The sequence below is a fragment of the Lytechinus pictus genome, chromosome 16 (assembly GCF_037042905.1).
Source record: "Lytechinus pictus isolate F3 Inbred chromosome 16, Lp3.0, whole genome shotgun sequence".
Classification (NCBI taxonomy): domain Eukaryota; kingdom Metazoa; phylum Echinodermata; class Echinoidea; order Temnopleuroida; family Toxopneustidae; genus Lytechinus; species Lytechinus pictus.
The window spans coordinates 8273165-8300178 of NC_087260.1; the positions used below are offsets into that span (position 1 = coordinate 8273165).

General features: G+C 38.7%; 1 protein-coding gene across 1 annotated transcript; it reads left to right on the forward strand.

Annotated features, from left to right (window-relative positions):
• Window positions 1-7392: 7392 nt before the first annotated feature.
• On the forward strand, window positions 7393-26755 carry LOC129278895 (solute carrier family 2, facilitated glucose transporter member 1-like). The gene is made up of 9 exons (XM_054915024.2): window positions 7393-7490; window positions 8098-8258; window positions 13129-13253; window positions 14209-14324; window positions 17132-17291; window positions 18662-18855; window positions 19277-19489; window positions 20643-20846; window positions 23150-26755. The coding sequence occupies exons 1-9, from the start codon at window positions 7446-7448 to the stop codon at window positions 23321-23323; spliced, it is 1392 nt and encodes a 463-aa protein (XP_054770999.2). The 5' UTR covers window positions 7393-7445; the 3' UTR covers window positions 23324-26755.
• The last annotated feature ends 259 nt before the right edge of the window (window positions 26756-27014 follow it).

The following is a 27014-nucleotide window of genomic DNA, read 5'->3' on the forward strand; positions in this document are numbered from 1 at the left end:
TAGGTACCTGTCTCGCTAAACAATGCGAGCGCGAAGCGCGAGCTGAAAATTTAGATAATTCAGACCTGAAGTGGGGCATCGGGTTTCTTTGTAGGATTTAACTACGACCATACGTATTTCATTAACCAAATGATGCGAGCGCGAAGCGCGAGCTGAAATTTTTTGATATTCAGATCAGAAGAAGGGACATTTTAAGGACTGATTTTAGGAATTCATGAAGAGCAGACATATCTCACCAATCCACTAATGCGAACGTAATCACGGACAGGAAATTTTTCATACGTACGAAGACCTTAACATGGGGCAATCACTTTTTGAGTCATGAAAAAGAAGCATATGTCACTACATAAAACAATGATAACTCAAGTGCTAGGAAATATATTTGGTTTATATTGAATTGAAAACGGGATGTTTTAGTACAACATGATTATATATCTCGTTAAGCAGACAATGCGAGCACCAGGAACAATGAAGACGTAGGCCCTGGGCAAATTATGTTTCATAAAGTTATGATAAAACTGTTTCTTATGTAATGTAACATATCATAATTATAATATAATATAACATTATAATGAATAATATTTTCTTCTTTCCCACTACGTTTCTCTTCCTTTCTCCCTCTTTTCTCCTTTTCCCCCTTTCCCCGTTTTTTTTTTGGTCAGCCGATGGGGGGGGGGGGGATGTGCCCCCCATGCCCCCCGTAATTACGCCACTGTATATGGCATCTTATTCCCTTCCCAAAGACCCCAACATTGATGAGTTGGAAGAAACGGGGGTTTCTCTTTAATGTTATAATAAGGACATAAGTCTTTCGTTTGGAAATGGTGAACTGGCTCTTTATTTGCATTTTATGATTCAATAATATTGTTTCATTTGTTAAGCGGTATTTTAGGAAGAATTTTCACCAATAAAACAATTATCTCTTGTGATTTTTTTTTTAATTTCTTTCGTAAAAAGTGGGGGGGGGGGGGGGGAATGTTTGTACAGGCCATCCCCCCTCCTCGAAAAGTGGGAGATATATCCCCCCATCCCCCCCGGGATTTACGCCAGTGAACCTCGAGATAGGCTGCAGAGCCCTTTTACAGCAGATGATGATGATGATGATGAACCCTGGTTTTAGAGAGTGCACTCGTAATTTGAGATTCAAAACAACATTTTTGTATGTCTACAAAAATTGGCACAACTTCAGGAACATTTTTACATCCATCTTTGATGTTTTGGAAACATGAGAAGATCAAACTAAAAACAACATTTTGTCTTTTGGCGTTAATTGAGGCCTAGAGTTTTTACTCAACAGTTCAGTTCACACGAGGATGAGATATCTATTAAATCGACCGAGAACAAAACATTTATGGTCTGCCATTAGGGTGCCCAAATCAATCAAATTTGAATTATGGCTCTAACCAATTTAACAATATAACTCTCGATGAAATGATATGGGAAAACGGTTTACAACATCAAGTCTGAAACAAGTAAATACTAAAAATTAATAGTAGAATCCCTTTTTTTAGTTAGTTAATATGCTTTTCACACTGTATTTCCTTAAAGGACAAGTCCACCCCACAAAAATGTAGATTGGAATAAATAGAGAAAAATCAAACACGCATTATGCTGAAAATTTCATCAAAATCGGATGTAAAATGAGAAAGTTATGACATTTTAAAGTTTTGCTTATTTTTCACAAAACAGTGATATGCACAACTCAGCGACATGCAAATGAGACAGTCGATGATGTCCCTCACTCACTATTTCTTTTGTTTTTTATTGTTTGAATGATACAATATTTAATTTATTTACAGATTTGACAATATGGACCAACTTGATTGAACCATATAGTATTGAACAATGCTAATTGCACATGTTCAGGGAGGAAGTAATCGTTGTTTCACACGACAACAGGGAGAAAATTGGAATATTTCATATAATAAAATACAAAAGAAATAGTGAGTGAGTGATGTCATCAGTCTCCTCATTTGCATACCGACAAGGATGTAAATATCATTGTTTTGTGAAATTTAGCGAAAGTCTAAGATGACATAACTTTCTTATTTTACATCCGATTTTGATGAAATTTTCAGTGTTGTTAGATTTTTATTTTATTCGAATCAACTGTTTGTTGGGGGTGGACTTGTCCTTGAGCCCCATACTATCCTTAACCGTGGACTATCCTTAACCCCATACTATCTTTTTTTTTAATTCACACTGTCCTTCTTAACGGCCCAATACTATTTGCTTAGCCGGGGTTGACGCCTTAAAGGTCAAGTCCACCACAGAAAAATGTTGATTTGAATAAACAAAGAAAAATCAAACTAGCATAACGCTAAAAATTTCATCAAAATCGGATGTAAAATAAGAAAGTTATGAAATTTTAAAGTTTCGCTTTCACAAAACAGTGATATGCACAACTCAGCGACATGCAAATGAGACAGTCCATGATGTCCATCACTCACTATTTCTTTTGTTTTTTTATTGTTTGAATTATACAATATTTCATTTTTTACAAATTTGACAACAGGGACCAACTTGACTGAACTATTAAACAATGCCAATTCCACATGTTCAGGGATGAATTAATCGTTGTTTCACTTGACAATGAGTAGAAAATTACAATTTTTCATATTTCATATAATAAACTACAAAAGAAATAGTGAGTGGATGACGTCATCAGTCTCCTCATTTGCATATCGGCCAGGATGTTCATATAACTGTTCTGTGAAATTAAACTATATTTTAAAATGTCATAACTTTCTTATTTTACATCCGATTTTGATGAAATTTTCAGTGTTATGCTCCTTGGATTTTTCTCATTTTATTAAAATCAAAATCAATTTTTTATTGGGGTGGACTTGTCCTTTAAGAGTCACCAAAGGATTTTGTATAAACTTGAAGTAAACGATGCCGATGCGAGGATCGGCGGGGGTGGAGCGGGGGTGTGTCAAGCCTCACGTCCAGAGCTCCAGTGAATGCATGCTGTGCTGAGATTGTTGTTTCCTCAAGTATGTAGAATGATCACGTGGTTTGTTATGTGTCCTGGCATGGAGGTATCATATTAAGTTCAATCCTCGTATCATACAGTGCTCCTAGTCACGAACGGAAGCTTTAAAGTGTCATCTACTTATAAAAATTTGTATCAAAAGTTGTTGGCCTGTGTCAACATGGCAAGATGCGTTATCGTGCTAAGTCGACTTATAAAAGCTTATATGTCGCAAAAGCGAGTTACGTACGTTACTGTTAACTGTAACGTTAACTATTAAGGCCACCGCACACCTTATACGACTGTTCGCGATCCGATTTTGGAACAAATCGCATTTTGCTCATTTTCTGAAAATGTGAATGGAACATATCATTTTATTTGAGGTTAAAATTAATTGAAAGAATACTAATATAACCATTTTGAAAGATTGCAAGCCTTTATTTTGGAGTAAAGGCCAAATTAGTTTCAAATCAAAGCCAATCGTACGACTGCTATGACGTCATTACGACTAGATGTTAAATTCGCTTTTATTCCAATAATGATGATAGCATAGTCACAGATTTGAACATAGGTATTCGTACGATGATTTAGAACATTACTCAGTAAAGCCCCTTTCACAATTGACGTACGATCATTTGCGACCATTTGGTCGTGCGACAGGCTGCAACAGGCATCAATCGCTAGTCATCTCATAAGATCGCACAGAGGCTTTCACAGTTGCAACAGCTGTCGTACAACAAAACAACCAGTAAACCCCGTTGCACGAGTAAGTCGCATATACTCTTATTGTGCTCGTGCGATCACATGCGAGTGTTGCACGAGGGATTGCGAGTGGAACGGTCGCATACATGCGAATGAAACGGTAGTGCAATGTTGTAAGCCGTTGCGATCGGTCTTGCAACAGTCTTATGGCCCATATTATCATCGCAACCAGTCGCTAGACAGGTCTCTGTACATGTAGGTCGCTTGCACATGTGCAAGTGTTGTACGACCTCCAGTCAAGTAAATGCGACTACTTAGTTGTGCCACCTCTCGCACCAAGTCGTACAACGTTGAACAACACTCGCACGATGATCGCCCGACCGATGGTACGACCCCGGGTACGGCCTGATGCGAGTGAATCGATCGTATTTGATCGCGTTTGGATTTTGAACATGTTCAAAGTTCAGATGTGACCAGTCACGACCACCTCGAGTTCGTGCGACCGTCTACAACGACTGCGAGTGCTCGCAAGACACCAAGAGATCGATCGTGCAACACCAAGAAAAAACTGTTGCAGGCGGTCGTAAACTGGTCGGACGTCAATTGTGAAAGGGGCTGAACGGTCGCATACATGCGAAAGCAACGGTAGTGGAATGTTGTAAGCCGTAATTTCGATCGGTCTTGCAACAGTCTTATATTATCGCACCCAGTCGCAACACTGGTCTCTGTAGGTCTCCAGCACATGTGCAAGTGTTGTACGACCTCCAGTCGACTAAATGCGACTATACTTAGTTGTGCCACCTCTCGCACCAAGTCGTACAACGTTGAACAACACTCACACGATGATCGCCCGACCGATGGTACGACCTGTTGCGAGTGAATCAATCGTATTTGATCGCGTTTGGATTTTGAACATTTTCAAAGTTCAGATGCGACCAGTCACGATCACCTCCGACCACCTCGAGTTTGTGCGATCGTCTACAACGACTGCGAGTGCTCGCAAGACACCAAGGGATCGATCGTGCAACAACAAGAAAAAACTGTTGCAGGTGGTCGTAAACAGGTCGTACGTCAATTGTGAAAGGGGCTTTAGATATTCCAAGTCTCAATATTAGCATCAAATTCTACTACATTTTATTCTGAAATCGGGTCGCAGACCAATCGCAAGGTGTGCGGTCGCCTTTAAGCGACGCGGACTCCTTCAACGCAGCAAATGCATTGGAAATGCAAGTCAAATCAAAATGAAATCTTTGCCGAGGGTCGGTGCATCGGAACAACAGATTCGTTTCTGAATTGACAAAAAGTCACAAGTATGTATATTGTCTAGAGTTACGTACAAAACTGCTGCTCCATTGTCATGAAGCCGGCATTCGACAATAGATTCTCTACGTTCCAGAAAGCGTCCCTATACCTCGCAATGACGACATTTAGCATTTACAAGTCGACTTGGCAAGATAATATGTCTAGTCATGTCGACATAGCGAGACTTTTAATTCTACATGGCAAAAAAAAATCTCTCCCAAGAGTCCCCAGCATTTCTTCTTGCAGATAGCACTTTAAAACTTTCATTACGTTGTCCCCTTCCTTCTGATGCTATTGTTCGTATCATCAGTGGTATACTTTGGAGAAACCTTTGATTGTGGTGAGATTGGCTGAGGTGCACTATTTTATTGAAAAAAAAAAAATTCAATGTTTTTCTCTCATATCAGCCAAGAAGGCAAGGAAATTGTTGAAAATAAGAATATAACATGATAAAACGATTTTTATATGTACCTGAATAAGGGTACAAATGTTTCGGTTCTTGACGCAGGATCTTCTTTCTGATCTTCTATGATAATATCGATATTATTTCATTTTTTTGTAATGTATTCATTTATTTATTTATTCATTTATATATTCACTTATATTCATAATTATTTTTTGTTGAAGGACATTTTTTAAGGGGGCTCTAATAAGGCGACTTATCTATTTATTTCTTAATATACTCTTTTGTTTCTTGTTTTTCCTTCACTGCTTTTCTTCTATTAACATATTTTTGTCCTTTTGCCTCTAAAACTGAAGAAATGAACCGATTATGAACTTTCATTTCCTGACCCCTGTTTCACCGCACACTGGGATAGGACTACCGCCAGGGTGTCCCTTTCACCTCCTGGTCGCAGTAACACAAAGGTTAGCGATTAATCGCTAAATGAAATGGTCTATCAAGATCCTCATTGCATGCGCATTTTGCTCAGTATACAGACTGGAACCAGTCAGAACCAGTCAGCGATTAATCGCTAACCTTTGTGTTACGGAGCCCAGGTCGCGGACGTTACTAGCTTCCTCTTGCGTCGGCGCAACGCAACTCTAGAAGAATGGGTGTCATCTCTCCAGATGAGAGTCGTGCTGGGGGGTGATGCCCTTCAGGGGGGCATTTCACGAAGCAACTTGTCATGCACTCTCACTGACAAAATTAGCCATCGGCCTATCGGATGTAGAATTTAAGTAGCTTGGAACGATGTTGTCAATGGTTCTTACTTCATGAAACCAGGCACACATTTATCAATTACTTGAGAACATACCATGTCATGATCATCGTTACAGTATGCTTGCATGGGACGTTTCTTGAAAGTAGTTCTCACTCTTACTTCATGCTTGGTTCGGGGTTGAGGTTCTTGTACTTTTGGGCTGCATTCATACCGTTCTACCGACCATGGATCAGAAACGTTGTGAGATATCCGAAGTAAGAAATCATTCTGACTTGTAAAGTTGTAATTAACATAATTGTATTGTGTCATACCGGAAGCTAAAACTATTCGACGGAATTATTAAGAATTTCGTGCACGATCCACCTATCGAACAGTTCTAACATGAACTGTCAAAGATAACAATGTTTAATAATTCTGATACCCCAGTAAAGTCATATTTTATAGGATATTGTGTGAACCCTTGTTCTTTGATAATGACACCATTATGCGTTTCAAGATCATATCATGTAAACAGAACTAGCCACTGGTCAAGATGTTGGTCGTGCATGTTGGTATCATTCATTAGGGTGTTTTCGCTACACTACGCAAACGCTTTCTGGAACGCAGAGAATCTATTGTCAAGAGCCCTTCCTGACAAAGCCGCATTTGATGAACATCGATGAATCAAAACAGCAGTGTCATCCTGGACTCTGGACAAACTTCATATCTGCAGTTATTCGTCAGCTCCATATCTTAGGACGATCTACAGCCCGGTTCACCAGTTATCAACAAAGATTATAAGCTGTCCATTGTGGTAGATGTACTACTATGAATCAAAACAGCAGTGTCATCCTGGGGGGCGTTTCATGAAAGGACTTGTCGGACGTTTTATCCGACAAGTCCCATTTTATCCGACAGTTACCATAGTAACAGTACCTCTCAGCCAATCAACATCAGAGAAAGATGTCAGATCTGACAACTTGTCGGACAGAAATGTTGATGAAACGCTCCCCTGGACTCTGGAAAAACTTCATATCTGCAGTTTTTCATCAGCTCCGTATCTTAGGACGATCTACAGCCCGGTTCACCAGTTATCAACAAAGATTCTAAGCTGTCCATTGTGGTAGATGTACTATGTTCCGTTCCCGTTTTAATTGCGAAAACTCGCTATTACCGCTTACAAGCGGTATTTTTTATTTTCTTTAGTGCATTATAATCACTTATAAATCTTTCTTCATCTCATTTCATGTTTGATTATTATACAGGGTCGTTTGTCGTTCTGGCTGGTGGTATCAACGCTAACAGTATGTATAGGATCGTCAATGGAATTCGGTTACAACATCGGTGTCATAACCGGACCGTCTCCAGTAAGAACCTTTTCATTTCTATGAGTTTCTTCCGAAATAATATTTGATTCTTAACCCCGGTTTATACTCCGGTTTAACTTCAAGAACTCGGGATAGCTGTGGATTCCAAAATGTGACACCGCTTTTGAGAAGCGGCTGTCCAATTTATCCGCCTTTTGCCAATCAAACTATAACGATATATGACAATCTGTTTGAAAATTTAACCTGTGAAAAGGTCATACTCTAGAGCCGTAAGTCACAGGTTTTTATAATTTTTTTTAATTGTTATTTCATTTTTCGGATGGGATGGGGGTGTCGCATAGTCTCAAAACATGATTTCAATACGAATGTATAATCAGTAAAACTTGCTTGTGTTCAGAATACGAATTTTTTGTACTAAGAGAACGGCTTTGTTCATACGTATTTTTTTTTAATAATGTGATTATTTCCTCTGCCCTGCCATCATTACTCTCCCTCTCTCTCTTACTTTCCTTCCTCTTATCGCTCCCCCTATCCCCTATTTGACAAATAATAGGGCGACCCCCCTCCCCCGGTCCGCCTCCCCTGATCATGATGACCTAAGGTAGAAATTAAATCATGTTCGATTAATGTTCCTTTCATTTTGAAGTTCATCCAGCAATTCTTCAATGATACACTCTTCGAACGGTCTGGTGAGGAGCCGAGTGAGAACAGTCTCACTTGGCTTTGGGCGGCCACCGTTTCTATCTACTGCGTCGGAGGGGGCCTGGGGGCTCTCGCTGGCGGCTACTGGGCTGATAAATTCGGCAGGTGAGTCGGGGAGAAGACTGTTTGTCATGATTTTTAAACAAATATTTTCAGGTTTTATGGTATGCTGCATGACTCTGAAGGGGCATTTCACATTGTTGGTATTTCCCATTGTTCACATCTCTGAGACTGAGATTGTGATTTTCCGTCAAAGTAACAAAATATCACAAAGTACTGTCCATAATTTTTATGACTAAGATTTTTGTGACTAATTTTTCTCATAATTTTTTTACTTGAGACGTCGCTGCAACTGACAAAAATCTCCGGAACGTCGTCTAGACGTCGTAGCGCCGATTAGGGCATTGCAAGCAACATCTCCGCGACTGTTGGGCAAAGAGATTGTCATCTTGTCTTCAGATTCCTCTGAGGTGTCACCGAGACGTCTCCCTGGTGAGACCGAAGGAACTGTTTTGGGTAGTGAACGAGAGGGCCCAGTCGCACATTATTTAACGCATGCGCCGTGCTCCCAAAATCCACCAATCTCGTCGAGTTGACTTAGACAACGAGCAAATCGAAAACTCCTTCCTTTCGTGTGCGATACGTCGCCGCGACAGGGACGTCACTGGGACGTCTCCTTTGGTGAGACAAGGGATTTTTACGGAAAACGAAAGGGGGGGGGGGGACATGCCATGTAACCATAGGCGATTGTAATAATGGAAGATTACTGTAGATCTTTGCATTATAAACTGTGTCATAACGGTATATATTGATACAATGTCTCCAAATAGACACTTTGCAAAGTTTGCAAAGAAGGGAGCACTGATCATTACAGGGTCCCATCTTACACAGAGTTATGATTTATCCGATCAACCTTACACGTAGTTGTATAGAAATCCATCATTGTCATAATTTGCATAACAGGAAATTTGCACAATGTCCTTTTTAAATAAAGAGAAGCACACTGAATTTTCAAGAAAACAATTGATTTATAATATATTTATACATCATATCTGGATAATATTTTGAACAAACATGTATTTTAGATGTTGACGTTGCTGGCTTTCCATAGTTGTGGTTGATCGGATCAATCGCAACTTCTTGTAAGACGGGGCCCAGATACATGTATATTCAAATGTTTACTTAAAGGACAAGTCCACCCCAACAAAACATTGATTTGAAAAAAGGAGAAAAATCCAACAAGCAAAACATTGGAAATTTCATCAAAATCGGATGTAAAATAAGAAAGTTATGACATTTTAAAGTTTCGCTTAATTTCACAAATCAGTTATATGCACATCCTGGTCGGTATGCAAATTGGCAGGCTGATGACGTCACACACTCACTATTTCTTTTGTATTTTATTATACGACATATGAAAAATACTCATTTTCTCCTCCTTGTCAAGTGAAACAAAGTTTTTTTTTCTCCCTGAACATGTGGAATTACCAATATTTTATCAGTTTATGGTTTAAGTAAAGTTTGTCCTTATTGTCAATCTGTAAAGTTGAAATATTGTATAATTCAAACAATAAAAACACAAAAGAAATAGTGAGTGATGGACATCATCGACTCTCTCGTTTGCATATCGCTGTTTTTTTGGAAAAATAAGCGAAATTTAAAAAATGTAACTTTCTTATTTTACATCCGACTTCGATGAAATTTGCAGCGTTATGTTTGTTTGATTTTTCTCTATCGATTCAAATCAACAATTTTCTGGGGTGGACTTGACCTTTAATCAGAATGTGATTTCAATATCAACAGTTTATATCACATCTCCTCTGCCGATAAAGTCATTTTATACTTTCACTTGTCCGAAAAAGAAAGATGCGGATTGTATATTTTTTCCAAACAAAGGATTACAAAGAATTGTCTGGGAAATTGTCATTTTCAGTGGAGATCCTATGGCCCGTATTCTGAAGTTCGGTTTAGCCAAGGAGATATCAGAGGTGACATCTCATTGGTTTAACTTAAACTCAGGTTTAAGGTCAGGTTTAAAGTTGTGGTTTAAGTATGGATAGCCAATTGTTACATAAATCAATAACAGTAGATATATCATATTACAGCTCATTTGGCTCTCAAAACATTCATAATTGTCGTGGAAGTATAAATAGATAATTGTTTTCACCATCGATGAATCAGGAAAGAGCACAGTAAACATAAGAAACATACAACTTAATAAAAAATGTTGACACTTATGGCTTCCCATAATTTTAGCACAGAGGGATATCAGTGGTTAGACCATGGTGTAAGTTAAACCTGACTTCAGAATACGGGCCTTCGAGTTTTCATGGGGGTTTTACTTATTATCCTGGATCCAGATCCTTCCTAAAGTTGTTTTCCTCAAAACAATATCGTACATTATGATTAGTACAAAATAGGAGTGAGCGAAGCGACCGAGATTTTCATTGGGGTGTTTTTTGCATTTTTAAAAGAGAAATTGAAGTATTTTGCGTGCTTTCTTTTGTATTTTGAAAGCTTAAATTTCGCTTCAACAATGATTCACAAATTCAAATACGGTATACCGAAAGTTTACCTGTTTCCTGAAAGTTGTCTCTCTGTTCATGAAGATTAAAAAAAATTGCTAAAGCATTGCAGATGTTTCAAATTCAACGCCCTTCCCCATAACCTTCCGTAAAGGAATTTACTACTTCGGAGAAGTTCATCTGTACACAGAGGTGGCGCATCAGGGCGAGGGGGGGGGGGCAGGAGAGGGACCACCCTCCTTGATTTTTCAAGTTGTGAAAACAATAGAATAAAAAAAGAGATCGAAAGAAAAGAGGGATGAAAGAAGGAAGGATTTGAGAAGAGTATGAAATGCAGTGGTCTTAACTTAGGGGGCCCGCCCCCTCCCTTATTGGCGGAGCAAAAAAAAAGAAAAAAGGGGGGAAAGAAAGAAAAAAAGAAAAAGAAGGGAAAAGAGAGGAGAAAAATAAAGAGAAAAAGAAGGGGAAACATAGGAGAAAGACGAGTGTATAAAATAAGATGGGGGAAGACTTGGAAAATAATTTTTTTCAAAATCTTCCATGTAACTATATAAAATTTTCGCTCGCGCTCGCAGAAATTATTAAGTTGGATACACATCTCGTTTAGGATCACAATCATCGCCCAGAATGTTTAAATTTTAGGATATAATACATGAAAAAACAATAGCTCGCGCTTCGCGCTCGCACTATTTGAATAAGGCCTATGAGATTATTAGATATTTATGTTGATTTATAAGAATAAAGCTTAGAAGTGACTATTAGGACTACACTACCCCTTCAAAGACACAAACAAAAATCAACTTCGAGCGGCCGATCGGTGAATATGTGGCTGAATAAATAAAAATCCGCCCCCTATAGGCGAAGGCTGGATCCGCCCCTGTTAACAATGCCCTTATGTATCACATTTAGGTCGGCTTGCGCTCCCCCCATTAAAATAGTCTGGCCAGGCCCATGTCTGCAGATGAACCTCATGATTATTTACATATGTCGCACATGAACGGAAAACAAAACTGAAGGTTAAAAGAACGGTGTTCGTTCAAGGGGAATCCAGCCTTGGCCATAAAATGTTGTGTTGGGAAGGAGAAAAATAAATTCAACAGAACGGTGAAAGTTTGAAAGAAATCGGACTAGCAATAAGAAAGTTATAGCTGCTTTAAAATTGAGATCACTAATAGTATGTAGATTTCAAATTGGCAACTGGGTAAGTAAATTATGACAAGGGGCAAGGACAACTTTCCCATAGGCCATGTACTTTATTATCAGGGATTTGTGGTTTTCTCCCAAGTACCCATTCCCCTTGGGCAGTAATCTAAATATAACCGAGGTAGAATATTGTTTATGTCCTCAGGGAAGAAAAATATAATTTGAAATAAAACTTTTGGGAAAAATTACATTTTAGCCATAATATGTATTGGAGTACATAGAAGAGTAGTCCTTGCCTTACATCACTATGACATCCCATATGCGGCCAATTTGAAGTCTCCATTGGTATAGTGATTACCAATATTTACAACTTTTAAAGATTCATAACTTTCTTGTTGTTTGTCCAATATTTTTCAAACTTCCACCTATCAACTTTTCTGATTTTTCTCTTTCTTATAAAAACAAGTTTTTATTTGGGTTGGATTCCCATTTAAGCACCGGGACTTCTTGGACTGTGATTGTACATGTTTTTGAGCATTTTTTTTTTGGGGGGGGGGGGTGACATGCACTTACATAATACTGCGTAACTTCAGGGGCCCGTTTCATAAAGAGTTACAACTGTTGTAACTTTGCCATTATGGCAACTACCGTGGTAACCTTGATTTTGATTGGCTGCTGAGCCCTGTTGCCATGGTAGTTGCCATAATGGCAAAGTTATAACAGTTGTAACTCTTTATGAAACGGACCCCAGAACCGTGTACCCCGGCGTCGCTAATTTATTCTGAAAAAAAAAATGCTTGAGACTTTTAACGTCGCGATGCGTCGAGGCAAGATGTCGGGGCGGGTTTCGAATTTTGTTTGATATTTCATATAAGGGAAAAAGAAAACGTGCTGAGCTCTTTCATTATATCATCCGTGTTGTGGATGTAACTGTTCTTGACAAAATATGACTAAAATGTCTGTAGTATTTTACTTTCCATTTTAATGTAAAATCTAGTGTTATGTAAGGCTTGTTTATTTTCCCCTTTCTATTTATTTCAAATCAACTTCTTTTAGGGTTGAACCTCACTTGACCCTAATAGAACGTATGTTTAGAAGAGATACGTGAAAGTTGAATGAGTAGGCCTATTCAGTCTACTCTGCCTAATATATCGTCTGATCAAGTGACCATGCATAGTCTGTCGTATCCTAAGGAAAAAAAACACATTTGAATAGCATAAGAATGATAACAACGAACAAATGTTCATATTAAGATCCAGACATTTCTTTTGTAACACCATTTGCCACCCTTTCCCCTAATATATCAGAAACCGTGGGCTCTTGTACAATAATTTTATCTCTATCTTGGCGGCCATTTTGATGGGATGCTGTTACTCGGCCAATTCACCGGAGATGCTCATCATCGGCCGTTTCGTCATTGGATTCAGCGTCGGTAAGTAAAATGTGGACAGAATACTATGATGGGATTGATTGATTGATTGCATTTATTCTTTTTCATTCCAAAATTCAACAAAAGTTACAATGTTAAGCAAAACACAAAAATATAATATACAGAAATGAAATGGGATTTCTATAAATGCGATTTTTCTGATATATCACATTATCAAATAAAGAAAATAACACTGATAATCAAGATAATAATAAAAGTATTAATAATGATGATGACGAGGAAGATGATAACAATGGTAATGATAATAATAATGATGTAATAGTAATGATAATCATAATCATAATAATGACAATAAGAAGGATAATGAGGATAATAATATAATGGAAATAACAATATTCCGCTTTTATATAGCACTTAATACATTCAAAGTATTTCTAAGCACTTAACATATATATTATCACCCCAGTCATCACATCCTGGCTTACAATGCACTTTCTCCACTCACTGGCCTTGAGGGCATTACAACAAGATTTTCCAAACTCATTTGCGAGGGATAGACTTTCGCTATAAAATACAGACGCATAAAAATCTGGAACAAAATGGGAACAAAATGGGGACAAAATGGCGAAATTGATTTTGAACCTTATGAATGATTGAATTTAGATAAATAAATTTGATGAGTCTGCTCTTGAATATATTTTCTCAAGATCATATACAAAATTAATCTCGAAAACAAATCTTGAAATTAGGCTTCAATCTCTTAACTACTATTCATCGATATGGGAGATATTGTAATAGTAATAATAATACGGGCATATATACCCAGGGTAGCCACTTCAGTTCCGAAAACCGTTCTCCCAGCGGGCCCTGCTATTATTATTACCCGGCTAAGCTAGGCTACCGAGTAGTTAATAGTTAGTACAGATTAAATATTTTGTTTATTAAATTATCTAAAACAATACAACTTTCTTGAATTATTTTTCTTGTTTGTTTACAGGTATATCGTTAACCATCGTACCCATGTATCTTGCTGAGATATCCCCTTTCAATTTGAGGGGCGCCATCACCGTCACACATCAGCTACTGATCACCATTGGTATTCTACTCGGACAGGTAGGTTCAACCGTTCAACCGTGTCAAGGGTAGAGGTCCCACACCTGTAATTATTTTCCCATAGAAATGTGTGTTGTGGGGGCGTCGTGGTCTAGTGGGTATGACTCCCGTCTTTCAATCGGAGGGACGTGGGTTCGATTCCCAGCCATGGTGTGATTTCCTTCAGCAAGAAATTTACTCTCAATGTGCTGCACTCAACCCAGGTGAGGTGAATGGCTACCCGGCAGGAAGAAATTTCTTGCGCCTATACATGGGCAGCGCAGCTAAAACCGGGGTAACAATAGCAGTGCTTTGTATCCTCGGGCAAAAGTTCGTTATAGATCCAGCTATTATCATTACCATCATTATAAGTATAGCAATCGAGGAAAATTCATATAAAATAAGGGTTCAATTAGGGGGGGGGGGGGGGAAATGCTCACAAGTAGACTGAAATCATACGTGACATTTCATTTACGGCCATCAAAGGGTTTGTTGACGGGTTCTAGGGGAAAAAAGAATCAACATAAATTATATGGAAACTTTCCTAATGAGAGCACTTTCATCACCTGAAACAGGAAAATGCCTCATCCTTCCGCCAGTCAACTAGTTCCAAAACTAAAAAGAAAAGAATGATTGAACAACAACAAAAAATGAGATCGAATTTTGAAATATTTGGTACAGTCAGGATTTCTCCAGGGCCAGTGCCCTATAGCAGACACATTATTTATGTCAGGAAGAGTCCTGTTGAGATGTGACCCAAATGTCTCAACTGTTGATGCTTCCTTCTGGTAAATCACTGACACCACCAACACAAAACGGTTGTTCTTCAAGTTTGTTTTCTTCTTGCACATGTTCTCACACCTTCTGAAATGTGATCTAGGAACATGGCAATGTTATCCCAAGAGGAATGTCCTTGTGGTGTAATTAGATTACCACCTTAAAGCCCCCATCACACTTATTCGGAATCAGCAGGAATCAAGCAGAAGCTGGAAAGAAAAAAATATTCAAAAAATCTAGAAATTTTTGGGAGGAACTTATGAATTCACCAAACTGGAGTTGAAATTCAGTAAATTGACCACGTGTATCATCATACACTAGTCAAAATGAACCGCAATGGAGTCAGATTGATAATTCGTGCTACGTTCTTGGACATTCTAGGGGCATTCTAAATATCCTGACTGCATTCTGAGTGCATTCGAAATATTTTTGTCATTTCTTTTGGCCGTCCCGAATGTTTTGGTCATGTTCAAAACATTCGAGGGATATTTTCGAACGGTGTTCGAAGTAGATTTAAATGACCAACTGGTGGTCAAACAATAGTCCTTTCATTCAGGCCAATTCTGCTTGATTCGGAATAAGTGTGATGGGGGCTTTAATGATCATGGTAGGAACAGAAAGCCGTAGGTAGCTGTAATGGACGACCTCGTTGTCCCGTGGAGACTTCTTTGTTATCATGTAGGTTTCGAGCGGGTTCGGGAGATTTTTAAGTGATTGAGCATTATTTGATTTTGACATTGCTTGATGATACTTTGATCATTTACTTAGCAAAAAAAAAACACATTGAATATAGCTTGAAGAGATACAAGTAAAGCTAAATTCGGTAAATTCCCCAAAACTGATCACCGAAACCAGCCAAACAATCAATCCACCAACCGACGGATCAATTAACGAGCAGTTAAAGTAACTGTCCAATCAACCAACTAACCCACCGACCAAGCGATTGTCTTATGGTCCAACCAATGTCGGATCAAACCAACCACCCAATTTGCCAACCGACCAACCAACTATCCGGCAGAACAAGGAAGTAACCAACCCGACCGGCCGACTGATAAACCGACAAAACCAATCAACCAACCAACACCATGACAACCAATCAAACGGACTCACCAATGGTTCAACCTTCCAACCAACCGTCCGAACAATCTGCCAACAAACCAACTAACTAACCAACCAATGTACTAACGGACCGGCCAATTGACCGAAATTCAGTAAATTCCCCAAACAAAACCATCGACCGATTACAGAAAACAGCCAACCAACCGATCAACTAATCCACCGAACGACAGATTATTAAACCAACAAACCCACCTGATCAACCAACCATCCAATCTGTTAACCGCCCGACCAATCAACCGACCGGCCGACTGACCAACCTGCAAACCTATTAGCCAGTCAATGAAATGACAAACTGATCAATCAACAGACTGACCATCGGTTCAACCTTTCAACTAACTAACCAACCAACCATCCGAATAATCTGCCAACCAACCAACTGTCCAACCAAGCTACTTACAAACTAACCAATCAATAAATTGTCCAATCTGCTAACAAATCAACCAATAAACAGTACAACCAACCGACTGACAAATCTGCCAACCAACCGACTAAACCAATCTACCAACCGATCTACTAACAATTATTCTGTCATCCAAACATACAACCGACTGCACAATCGGAAACCACACATTCATTCAACCAACTATTTTTTCTCAAACTATCAAATCAATCAACATCCAAACAACCACCGAACCAGCCCACACCTAAACCAACCATTTGAGACTGTTTTCTTTATTATACGGCCTCGTTCACAATGTTCACATTGCAACATAAAACATTTCTTTGTCCATGTTCATATGTCAAAAACACGTATTTGTGTAGCCAAGTCAATGAAACTTAAAGAACGAACAAGCACCGATGGCGCAAGCTATCAATTAATTGATCTGGTTGAACTGACGAGGAGAAGAATAATGAACTCGGGTGGATAATTCATCATTCGCATTAACTGATGCATTTCACTCTCTCCAATCTTGGTCTCTTTTTGTTCTTAGTGTCTTGGTTTCTTCGCATTCTACAACGATTCCACGTGGTCAATTGTACTAGGATTGACAGGAATCACTACAATCATCGAGTTCATCATGCTCCCGTTCTGCCCAGAGAGTCCAAGATGGCTACTCATCAGAAAGAATGACGAGGAAAAGGCGGTGAAAGGTAAAAATCAATGAAACGGCAAAATTTGAAGTCGGTCAGTTAAAGGTCAAGTCCATCCCATGAAAATGCTGACTTGAATAAATAGAGAAAAATCAAACTAACATAGTGCTGAAAATTTCATCAAAATCGGATGTAAAATAAGAAAGGTATGACATTTTAAAGTTTTGCTTATTTTTCACAAAACAGTGATATGCACAACTAGGTGAGTCAGTCGATGATGTCCATCACTCGCTATTTCTTTTCTTTTTTATTTGAATTATACAATATTTCACTTTTTAGAGATCTGACAATAAGGACCAACTTGACTGAACCATATAGTATTAAACAATGCTAATTGCACATTCTCAGGGAGGAATTAATCGTTATATCACTTGACAATGAAGAGAAAAATAGCATAATTCCCTATTTCATATAATAAAATACAAAAGAAATAGTGAGTGGATGACATCATCAGTCTCCTCATTTGCATACCGACCAGGATGTGCATATAACTGTTTTGTGAAATTAAGCGAAACTTTAAATTGTCATAACTTTCTTATTTTACATCCGATTTTGATGAAATTTTCAGTGTTGTGCTTGTTAGATTTTTCTCTTTTTAGTCAAATCCACTTTTTTGGGGGGTGGACTTGTCCTTTAAGGGCCGTGAAATAACGAACGTAGAGGACAGCAAAGTGTCGCATGTTGCTATGCTAAGTATTGCTGCTCTCTACGTTCGTAATTGCTGCGAAATGTAGTAGGGGGGGGGGGGTTCGAATAAAATTATGACCCAGTGGAAGGTAATTAGACTTCACAGCAAACGTTATCGGTTCTAGTCGAGGTCAGAATCCAACTAACCACGCCAAAATAATATCCATCTTGATATATTTTTCCTCACCCCACTCGCGGGTTGGAAGAGTTGGGAGAATTATTTTGACTGGCATGAGCATCAGTTTTGCTGAAAACGATTTGGTTGCTGATAACATGGTATAAACAAAAATTATCGGAACAAACACAAACAATCAAACAAATAGATATACGCGATGGTGATATTTGACGTTATGTTTTACGAGTATTTACTATTTCGACTCCTTGTTTGATTCATTAGTTTTAAGCTGAGAACTTAAGTGATGGTTCTTTTTATTCCAGATTTTTAATACTGTTTTACTTAGTTCAGAACTATTGTTAGTAGCAGATATCACGTATATTGACTGAATATATAATATACATTATAATATATAAATAAATATAATTTCTCAGATACGGTTAAAAACAAACTTGAACTAATGCGAAGCGAACAGAACTCAACTCAGCTTGAGAACTGTGTCTAAAATTAGTAAATCCTTGTCGAATATTTATAAATTGTTTTTGATTTCAAACCCCTCATTCGTTAGCCCTGCAGCAGCTCCGAGGGAGAGATAACGTTGGGGACGAGATTGTTGAAATGAAACGAGAGCACGAGAACGAGAGTAGCGTAGAACGGATCGGTGTGTTTGATCTTGTGTGTCTACGCGACCGCTCCTGGATGCTCCCCCTCATCATATGTGTCGTCGTACACGTAGGACAGCAACTGTCGGGAATCAATGCGGTAAGCTTACAGTATTGACGGTTGAGAGGGGGGGATGATGAAGATGATGAAGATGATGATTCTGGTGATGATGACGATGTTGATAATAATGATAGTGATTATAATGATAATGGTAATTGTAATGATAGTGATTATGATGTTATAATAATGATGAGGGTGATGATGACGATAATGATGAAGCCGATGATGGCGATGATGATGTTAAAAGCGACATTGATAACCAAAGTGATACTTTTAATGATGACGATAGTGACTGATGTTGATGATGATGATGAAGAAGAAGATTATGATGATGATTGCAATGTAGATGATGATGAAAATGATAAAGATGGTAATAATGGCGATAGTGATGGTGATAATGGCGATGGTTATGACAACGGTAAAGAAATGCTATCCTACATTCTCTATATCCCTCACATAGATCATCTTCTACTCGACCGAACTGTACGATGCAGCCGGAATGTCCGAGAGCGAGGTCGCTTACGCGACGGTGGGCTTTGGCACTCTCAACGTTTGCGTGACTATAGTCTCTGTATTGGTTGTCGAGAGGGCCGGGCGACGACCTCTCCTTCTCTATCCCTTCGGCGTCATCGCTCTGTGGCTCATCGGTCTTACTGTCTCCCTTGCTCTCCAGGTAAAGTTCCCGTTCCCTCTCTTTACACAATAACGGTGGTATTTAATTTTTATAGTAGCCGTTTTTACTTGTTTTTACGGTACCGGTATTTCAATGTTTGTATGTATTTCAATAAATTATTTTTCGTTGGCTGTAAGAGCACAAACATAATCACAATATTTACATACCATTAACTACCCCGATGGATGCATAGCTGCTAATTAAGCCTCCAGCATTTCAAGGGATAAACAACAGTCGTGGTTTTTTTTAATTAACCACTCTGTCCGAAAATCAGTGTGACTTTCAGAGCATTAATTATTTATTTCGCTATACAGCCGTCTGCAAATCACTTAATTACGTTTGGGAAGTTTTTTTGAAGCAGAGGTTGGTGTGCTGAATGTCGGCCATTGCGTTAATTTCCTTTAGCAAGAAATGAATCTCCGATGTGATGTGCTTAGCCCACTTGAGTTATAGAGTGTCGGGGACAGTAGATTAATACAATTCATAGAAATGCGCTATCATCCCTGGAAACTACAGCTCGGGATAAAGCCGGCCCGGCGGCTAAGCGGGGGTAATGATGATGCTATCTTCCCCTCTGGATAAGGCATGAATCGCACTTGATCGTCCCGGAATTATCGTTCATTTGCCACCTCTTTAATCGCAAAGACAATAGGCGAATGACCTATCATTGTAGAGCTTAGAATCCCCTCTTTCTCATCAACTTTAGTTTGACACCTTGCTTGCGTCACAATGACAAAGGGTCAGAGACTTATAGATCTAGACATAGTCCTTCGAAGGAGAAGGGTACAAAACTCATTCACGCTTAGACGGCCCAGTGACTTTGTTGGTATCCTTTCTTGAAAAAGACTCTTGATGAAACCCAAAAATGGGTCCCGTTTTCCGCATGTTCATTAAACCCAGAACTTGGAAAAATTAGGTTTTGTACTCTACTTCTTCAAAGGACTATAACTCTGTGTCTCGTGACAACTGTGACGCAAGCAAGATGTCAAATTAAAGATGATGAGTTACTCTGTTACGTAGAATAGAAATCACAAGGATAAATCATGTATTCGTAATATAGGTGACCTTTGAACTTTGGTTACCTTTTTGGGGGGCACCCTGTATATGCTACAATCACTATGTTAACTCGGCACACTTCTCATTGCACACACAGTCACAGTACGACTGGCTGAAGTGGTTAAGTTTGGTCTTCGTTTACCTCTACATCATCACCTTTGCAATCGGCCCCGCTCCTCTGCCTTACCTGGTCTCGGCCGAGCTCTGGTCGCAGGGTCCACGCCCTTCTGCTGTCAGTGTGTCCATTCAGGTCAACTGGTGGACCAACTTCATCGTCCAGCTGACCTTCCCGCCGATGCAGGTACGTCAGTGTTGCGAATTGATTGCGGTAGTGGTACCAGTGGTGACGGTGATAGTGCTGTTGGTAGTGGGTGTTGGTGGTGCAGACATGCCAACCGTTCCCTTTTAGAGTATTTGTTCCTCTTGTTTGCTATGAATACACCAATACTTTTTTTGTATGATTTGTTACTTTTTTTTTAAATTTCCGATCATGGAGTATTTACATGTATTATACAGTGCGTTACACTAGCGCCGGTCTGACAGTCCCAGACCTTTCAAAATCACTGTCAGGCCAGTAACTTGTTGCATGAAAAGAACAAGTCAATTATTGCCTACAAGCACATGTTTAAAAGGGTGAATTATCAAGTTTTCAAGTAGAGTCATTTCACATGTTTTTTCACCGATCTCACTACAACAGGCTGGCGATTGTCACAAATTTAAAAAAAAATGCTCTTCTATGTCAAAAAATACTTTTTTTTCCTTCTAAGAATACTTTTTTGTAGAAGGTTGGCAGGTCTGGTGGTGGTGTTATTGATGTCGACGATGTATAGTAATGATAGTGATAGTGGCGGAGGTGATGGTGAAGTTTATGGCGGTGATTGCTGTGGAAGTGATGGTGGTGATGGTGACGGTTTTGATGGTATTTGTGGTGGCGGTGATTGTGAGGGTAATAACTTTGGTGATGGTGATGATGGTGTAGGTGCTAATAGATGTAGTAACGGTGATGGTGGAGGTGATAATGGTTAGAGATGATATTGGTATTTGTGGTGGAGGTGACAGTGGTGAGTTTGGTAATGATAATCGTGTTGATGTGGGTGTTGGTGGTGTTCGTGATGGTGACACTGATGGTTCGAGGTGGAGGTGGGGGTGATGATATGGTGAAGTTGGTGGCTGTGTTGGTGTTGGTTGTGAGGGTCCTTGTGATTGTGGTGGTGGTGGTGGTGAAGGTAATGATAGTGGTCGTGGAGATGGTGATGGTGTCGTGGTGGTGCTGTTGGGCGGTTGTGGTGGTGATGGTCGGTTGTGGTGGTGATGGTGATTAGAGGTGATGGTTGATGATGGTGGCGATGGTGATGCTACAGTTACACTAACAAAACTTACCCCAGACGGACCGAAGCTCTTGCGTTATTTGGACGAATGGCATGTCATTGGATCGGTTTGGAATCGGTTTCATTATTGTGACTGTGGCATCATGAAGTAACGTTTCTACTTTATGGTGGCTCACGATCGGGCATGGTGGCATTTACTTTGGGCTCAAAACCCTAAAGAAAATGTGTGTTTTTGAGCAACTTTATTGTTGGCAAATACTTTGTGCTTGTAGTGCAATGGCATCCCGTCCCTGGCTCCGTGGAGATTAAGCACGTCAGTGATATGATACTAATCTCTTGGGGCCCGTTTCTCAACCCCTGGACAGGTTCATATCAGTATATATCCACCAACCACGGAGTTAGTTCCAATCTTACAAAACCCGTTTCAAGAAAGGCTTCCTAACTAGAATACCTTGACATTGATACTATCGGTAGAAAGAGCACATGTAGTCACAAAATAGCATAATTTTCAAAAAGAAAAATTATGACAAAATTGCAAATATTGTGATTAACTGGGAAATAAATCTTTTCAACATAAAAGTACAGGTAAATTATGCATCATACATACTTAGACCATGAAGACTGGAGAATTCAATTGCTGAGAAAATTAAATTATGAATAATTCATTTCATGACTAAAAATCACATGTGGACGTTGAGATGGGTACCCCCAGGATATTAAATTTTAATAGTTTACGGAAGTAAACCACAATGGTTTTCTTTGTAAAAATATTATAGTTATATGTTTATTTATCGTTCCAAACATCAAAATATAGTCTAACATTAATTTTCAAAAATCATTAGATACCGAAACACATTTTTTGACCAATTCTTTGCATAAATTAGAGATAGGATTTATCAAAATTTTGATAAGGGTATGAAAAAAACAAATACGAGTCCAGTTATGGATGACCTGACGTTTTAGAATCTTTATCGATTCAATTATTTTACGATTTTAAAATGAATGGTTTTGTTGCGTTTTACCAACCATTTTTATACAGTATTGCTCATGAGGTCGTGGGTTCGATCCCCGGCCGAGTCATACCAAAGACTTATAAAAATGGGACCTTCTGCCTTCTTGCTTGGCGCTCAGCGTTTTAGACCGAAGAAGGGTAATGATAACATAATACGTTATGCAGGACATGCTGGAAGAGCAGTCTTATGATTGAAGTGGCTACCCTGGGTAAATAAAACGTCATTATTATTATTATTACTTTACATCGTTTCACTGTCTACAGGGAGCTATCGGCGAGTACATCTTTCTCATCTACACCATCTGCGTGGTCGCTACCACCGTCTTCATCTATTTCTACGTCCCTGAGACCAGGAACCGAAGCTTTGATGAGATAGTTTCTGCCTTCCGTGACAGAGGGATGGGCAAGGGAAATGTAGAGCTAGAGAACCGTCAGTAGTTCATTCGCCTTTCGACCTTTTACCCGGATATGCTCCACCAAAACACGTGATAAGTAGATGCCTCACACGATATCGGAAGTTTTCGTTCCGCGACGCACGACGGGTGCAAGAACAGAGAAATTGTGTTGTCAAATGCCCTTCATTACAAAGAACACCTAAGAAGTCTTTGTCAAAAATTGGTGAATCAAAACAGTCGATTCGTTCTTTCTGACTTACGACATATTTGCAATCTTTGGTCAGCTCCGGAACTTGGGACGAAACTTTGTTCTTCAATTTTTTTTTTTACAAAGACCGCCCAGCTGTCCTTTGTCATTCGACAGGCAGTTTCAATAGTTCTTGGCACGTCGTGCGCCTTGCGCGTAAACTCTCTCTTGTATTCTGTGCGGAAGAGAAAATCAACCTCATCGTTCTCTAATAGAAATCCATATTTGCAACGATATATTTGTTTGAAGTTTTATTTGAGCGATTCCATTCAAGTATCAAATGCAACCATTTATAACACCTCGTTTACATTTGCTACGATCATGGAACAATGGGTTAGTCTACTATGTATTTGTACGATGAATGTGCAATGATCGTACGTTGTAATAGTATAACTCCGCTCGTCCTGAATCCTTACGAAAATCTTACGGTCATCGTACGACACGCTGAGGAGATCATACGATAAGCAGGATATGATCACCATAAGATTACCCTTCGAGTATCGATGATCGTAGAGCAAGATCAAACGGGTTTATGGAAATAGACAAGGAATCAACTCAGCCCTCACGTTGACTCTTCGTCTCCCTCATAAAATTGTGTTTGTATCAGTAATAATTTTGTCACTAAATTTCTGTGGATATATCTTGATTTGTAATGACATAAAATGGAAATCCACGTTGATCAAACATCTACAATTTATCTATTGTGCGACAATGGAACATCTTTTAAAGATGTAAAAAATAGTTTAGAGACTAGCTATGAAATAGTAGATTGAAGTAGAAATGTAGGTATTTGTAGTATCGTTATTTACCTCTAATGTTTGATAATCAAGTAAGAATCTAATTGAATATGCCATAGGCTGACTTGTAGATAGTGTGTGTAGTATTGTAGTTTTATTTCGCTAATCATGTGTGTAGTAAGGTGTAGTAGATTAATGTTAAAATTTGACGTGTAAATGCGCAACTGTGGGTGAGTGTGTGAGGTGGTTTTAGGTGTGTATATAAATGCGTCAGTGAACGCACGTTTGTGTGTGAAGGTGAAATCACTAATTGAGATTCAAGTACGTATATTCAATGTTTTGTGAAATTTGATGTGTGTGAGTGTGGTACTATGTTGTGTAAAGCCGATGTGTATCAGTTGTACATGTGCGTCATGGTGTGTAGGTTCGTGTGTGAAAACACGACTGTATTAAAAGTCTCCACCTTCATTTAAATCAATGATCGATATGGTCATTTACACAATGACACACCAAAGCCTTGATCAAGTTCATCGATTGAGTAATATCATGTTTAACATCAGAGGGCTGCTAAAAAGTTAGTGAACCCCACCAGAAAATGAACATAATTGATTAAAGTGTTCCAAGTTCTGCCATGTTTTAGTTCATTATTTCATTGTGATATCAGATGATAAAATATTACATTCAATAAAGTTTATTTCTCTGTGCTCTCTGAACATTGAAGTGTTGTTGTCTCCATTCAACACTCAGCATGAAGGAGTGCATTTTCTGGTGGGGTTCATTGTTTGGCACTACTGTATATTAGATAGTGCAACGCATACTGCCTGACAATATTCACTACTTTAAAGGACAAGTCCACCCCAACAAAAAGTTGATTTGAATAAAAAGAGAAAAATCCAACAAGCACAACACTGAAAATTTCATCAAAATCAGATGTAAAATAACAAAGTTATGACATTTAATATTTCGCTTAATTTCCCAAAACAGTTAGTATGCGAATGAGGAGACTATGACGTCATCCACTCACTATTTCTTTTGTATTTTATTATATGAAATATGAAATATTCTAATTTTCTTCTCATTGTCAAGTGATACAACGATAAATTCCTCCCTGAACATGTGGAATTAGCATTGTTTAATACTATATGGTTCAGTCAAGTTGGTCCTTATTGTCAAATCTATAAAAAATGAAATATTGTATAATTCAAGCAATAAAAAACAAAAGAAACAGTGACTGATGGACATCATCGAATAACTCACCTAGTTGTGCACATCACTGTTTCGTGAAAAATAAGCGAAACTTTAAAATGTCATAACTTCCTTATTTTACATCCGGTTTTGATGAAATTTTCAGCACTATGCTAGTTTGATTTTTCTCTATTTATTCAAGTCAGCATTTCCTAGGGTGGACTTGACCTTTAACATAACGTATTACCTTACATGTTCAGACTGCCCTGTCTTCCCGTATTTTTATATTACAATTCAGCAGGAAAAATTGTGACCGTTTAGGTTACTGCCAAGTGCCAACATGAAGACCGGTAAATTTAGTATGATAGTGGATACCAATAAAGCCTTTACAATTAATTATGTTTAAAAACATACATTTTGATGCAGTAATTTGAATAAAGAGGAGCTTGAGAGTGCGTCATGAAGCTTCTTGAAAATCATGATTATGACCTTGACTGAATGTGCTCTTAGCTAATCAGACGCGATGATATCATTGTCTTTTACATTTAAAAGAGGATGAGTGATAAAATTGCTCCTTGGAACGCTGCTCAAATATACCATGACAATTTATTCTATATGAACTGATTCGACGATGATATATGTCTTAGAACCAATCTTGACTCATTTTTAAAAGATTGTAACGAATATATGAATACTTAGTAATATTTTGTTGACTGAGCACTAGTGAATAGTGTATTATGCAATCGCAATAACACAGGGTGATGAAATTGATCTATTTTGCCAAATTCAAGAGGTCGCAGTTGATTAAAGTCATATTTATTTTCTACAATACTGACCCTGATATCCCGAATTATGCACTCGTAAAACAAATCATCAAATTGACTAGATAAAAAGTAGTCAGCTGGGAGCTTCTGATATGTCTAGTCACATGTTTTCCTTCGTGTATATTCTCGTCAGAAGTTACCATGGTCTAGTAAAATACGACGAGACTAACAGTTGACCCGAATATCTTAGTCACTTTGACTGATTTGCTTTGAAAGTGTGGTATAAATGCAATGCATCGTTTATTTGTGTGCAAATGTTCAACAGGGTACAAAGTCAATGCAAAGCTTGTGTGTTCTATCTAAAAAAAAATCTACTAGTATATCATGTACAGTACGTTTATGCAGTATAATATGCAGTATATTGGATATATTTTGGGGATTTGCGGTGAATTACTCATGTGCTTAAATGAAATCACTGGCCTATTGAAGTGCTAAAATCAATTTTGACGTTTTAAATAAATGTATGTATTTACCACGTCGTAACTGTTTTTGTTAATTGTTAGATGTTGACGTTCATGGAGACCTGTAATATCATCATGTGATAGCAAGCCCAAAGATGGAGGAGATGGTGAAGAAATAAAGAGTGTGGAGAGAGGGAGAGAGAGGGGGGGGGGTGAAGGGGCAGGTTAGGGAGTGAACAACGGGGGAAACGAGAGAGAAGGGAGAAAAGGGGAATCAAATATATTGAGACGGAGGGCGAGAGAAGGGGGAAGGAGTTGTGAAAGGGTGTGAGTTAGGGTG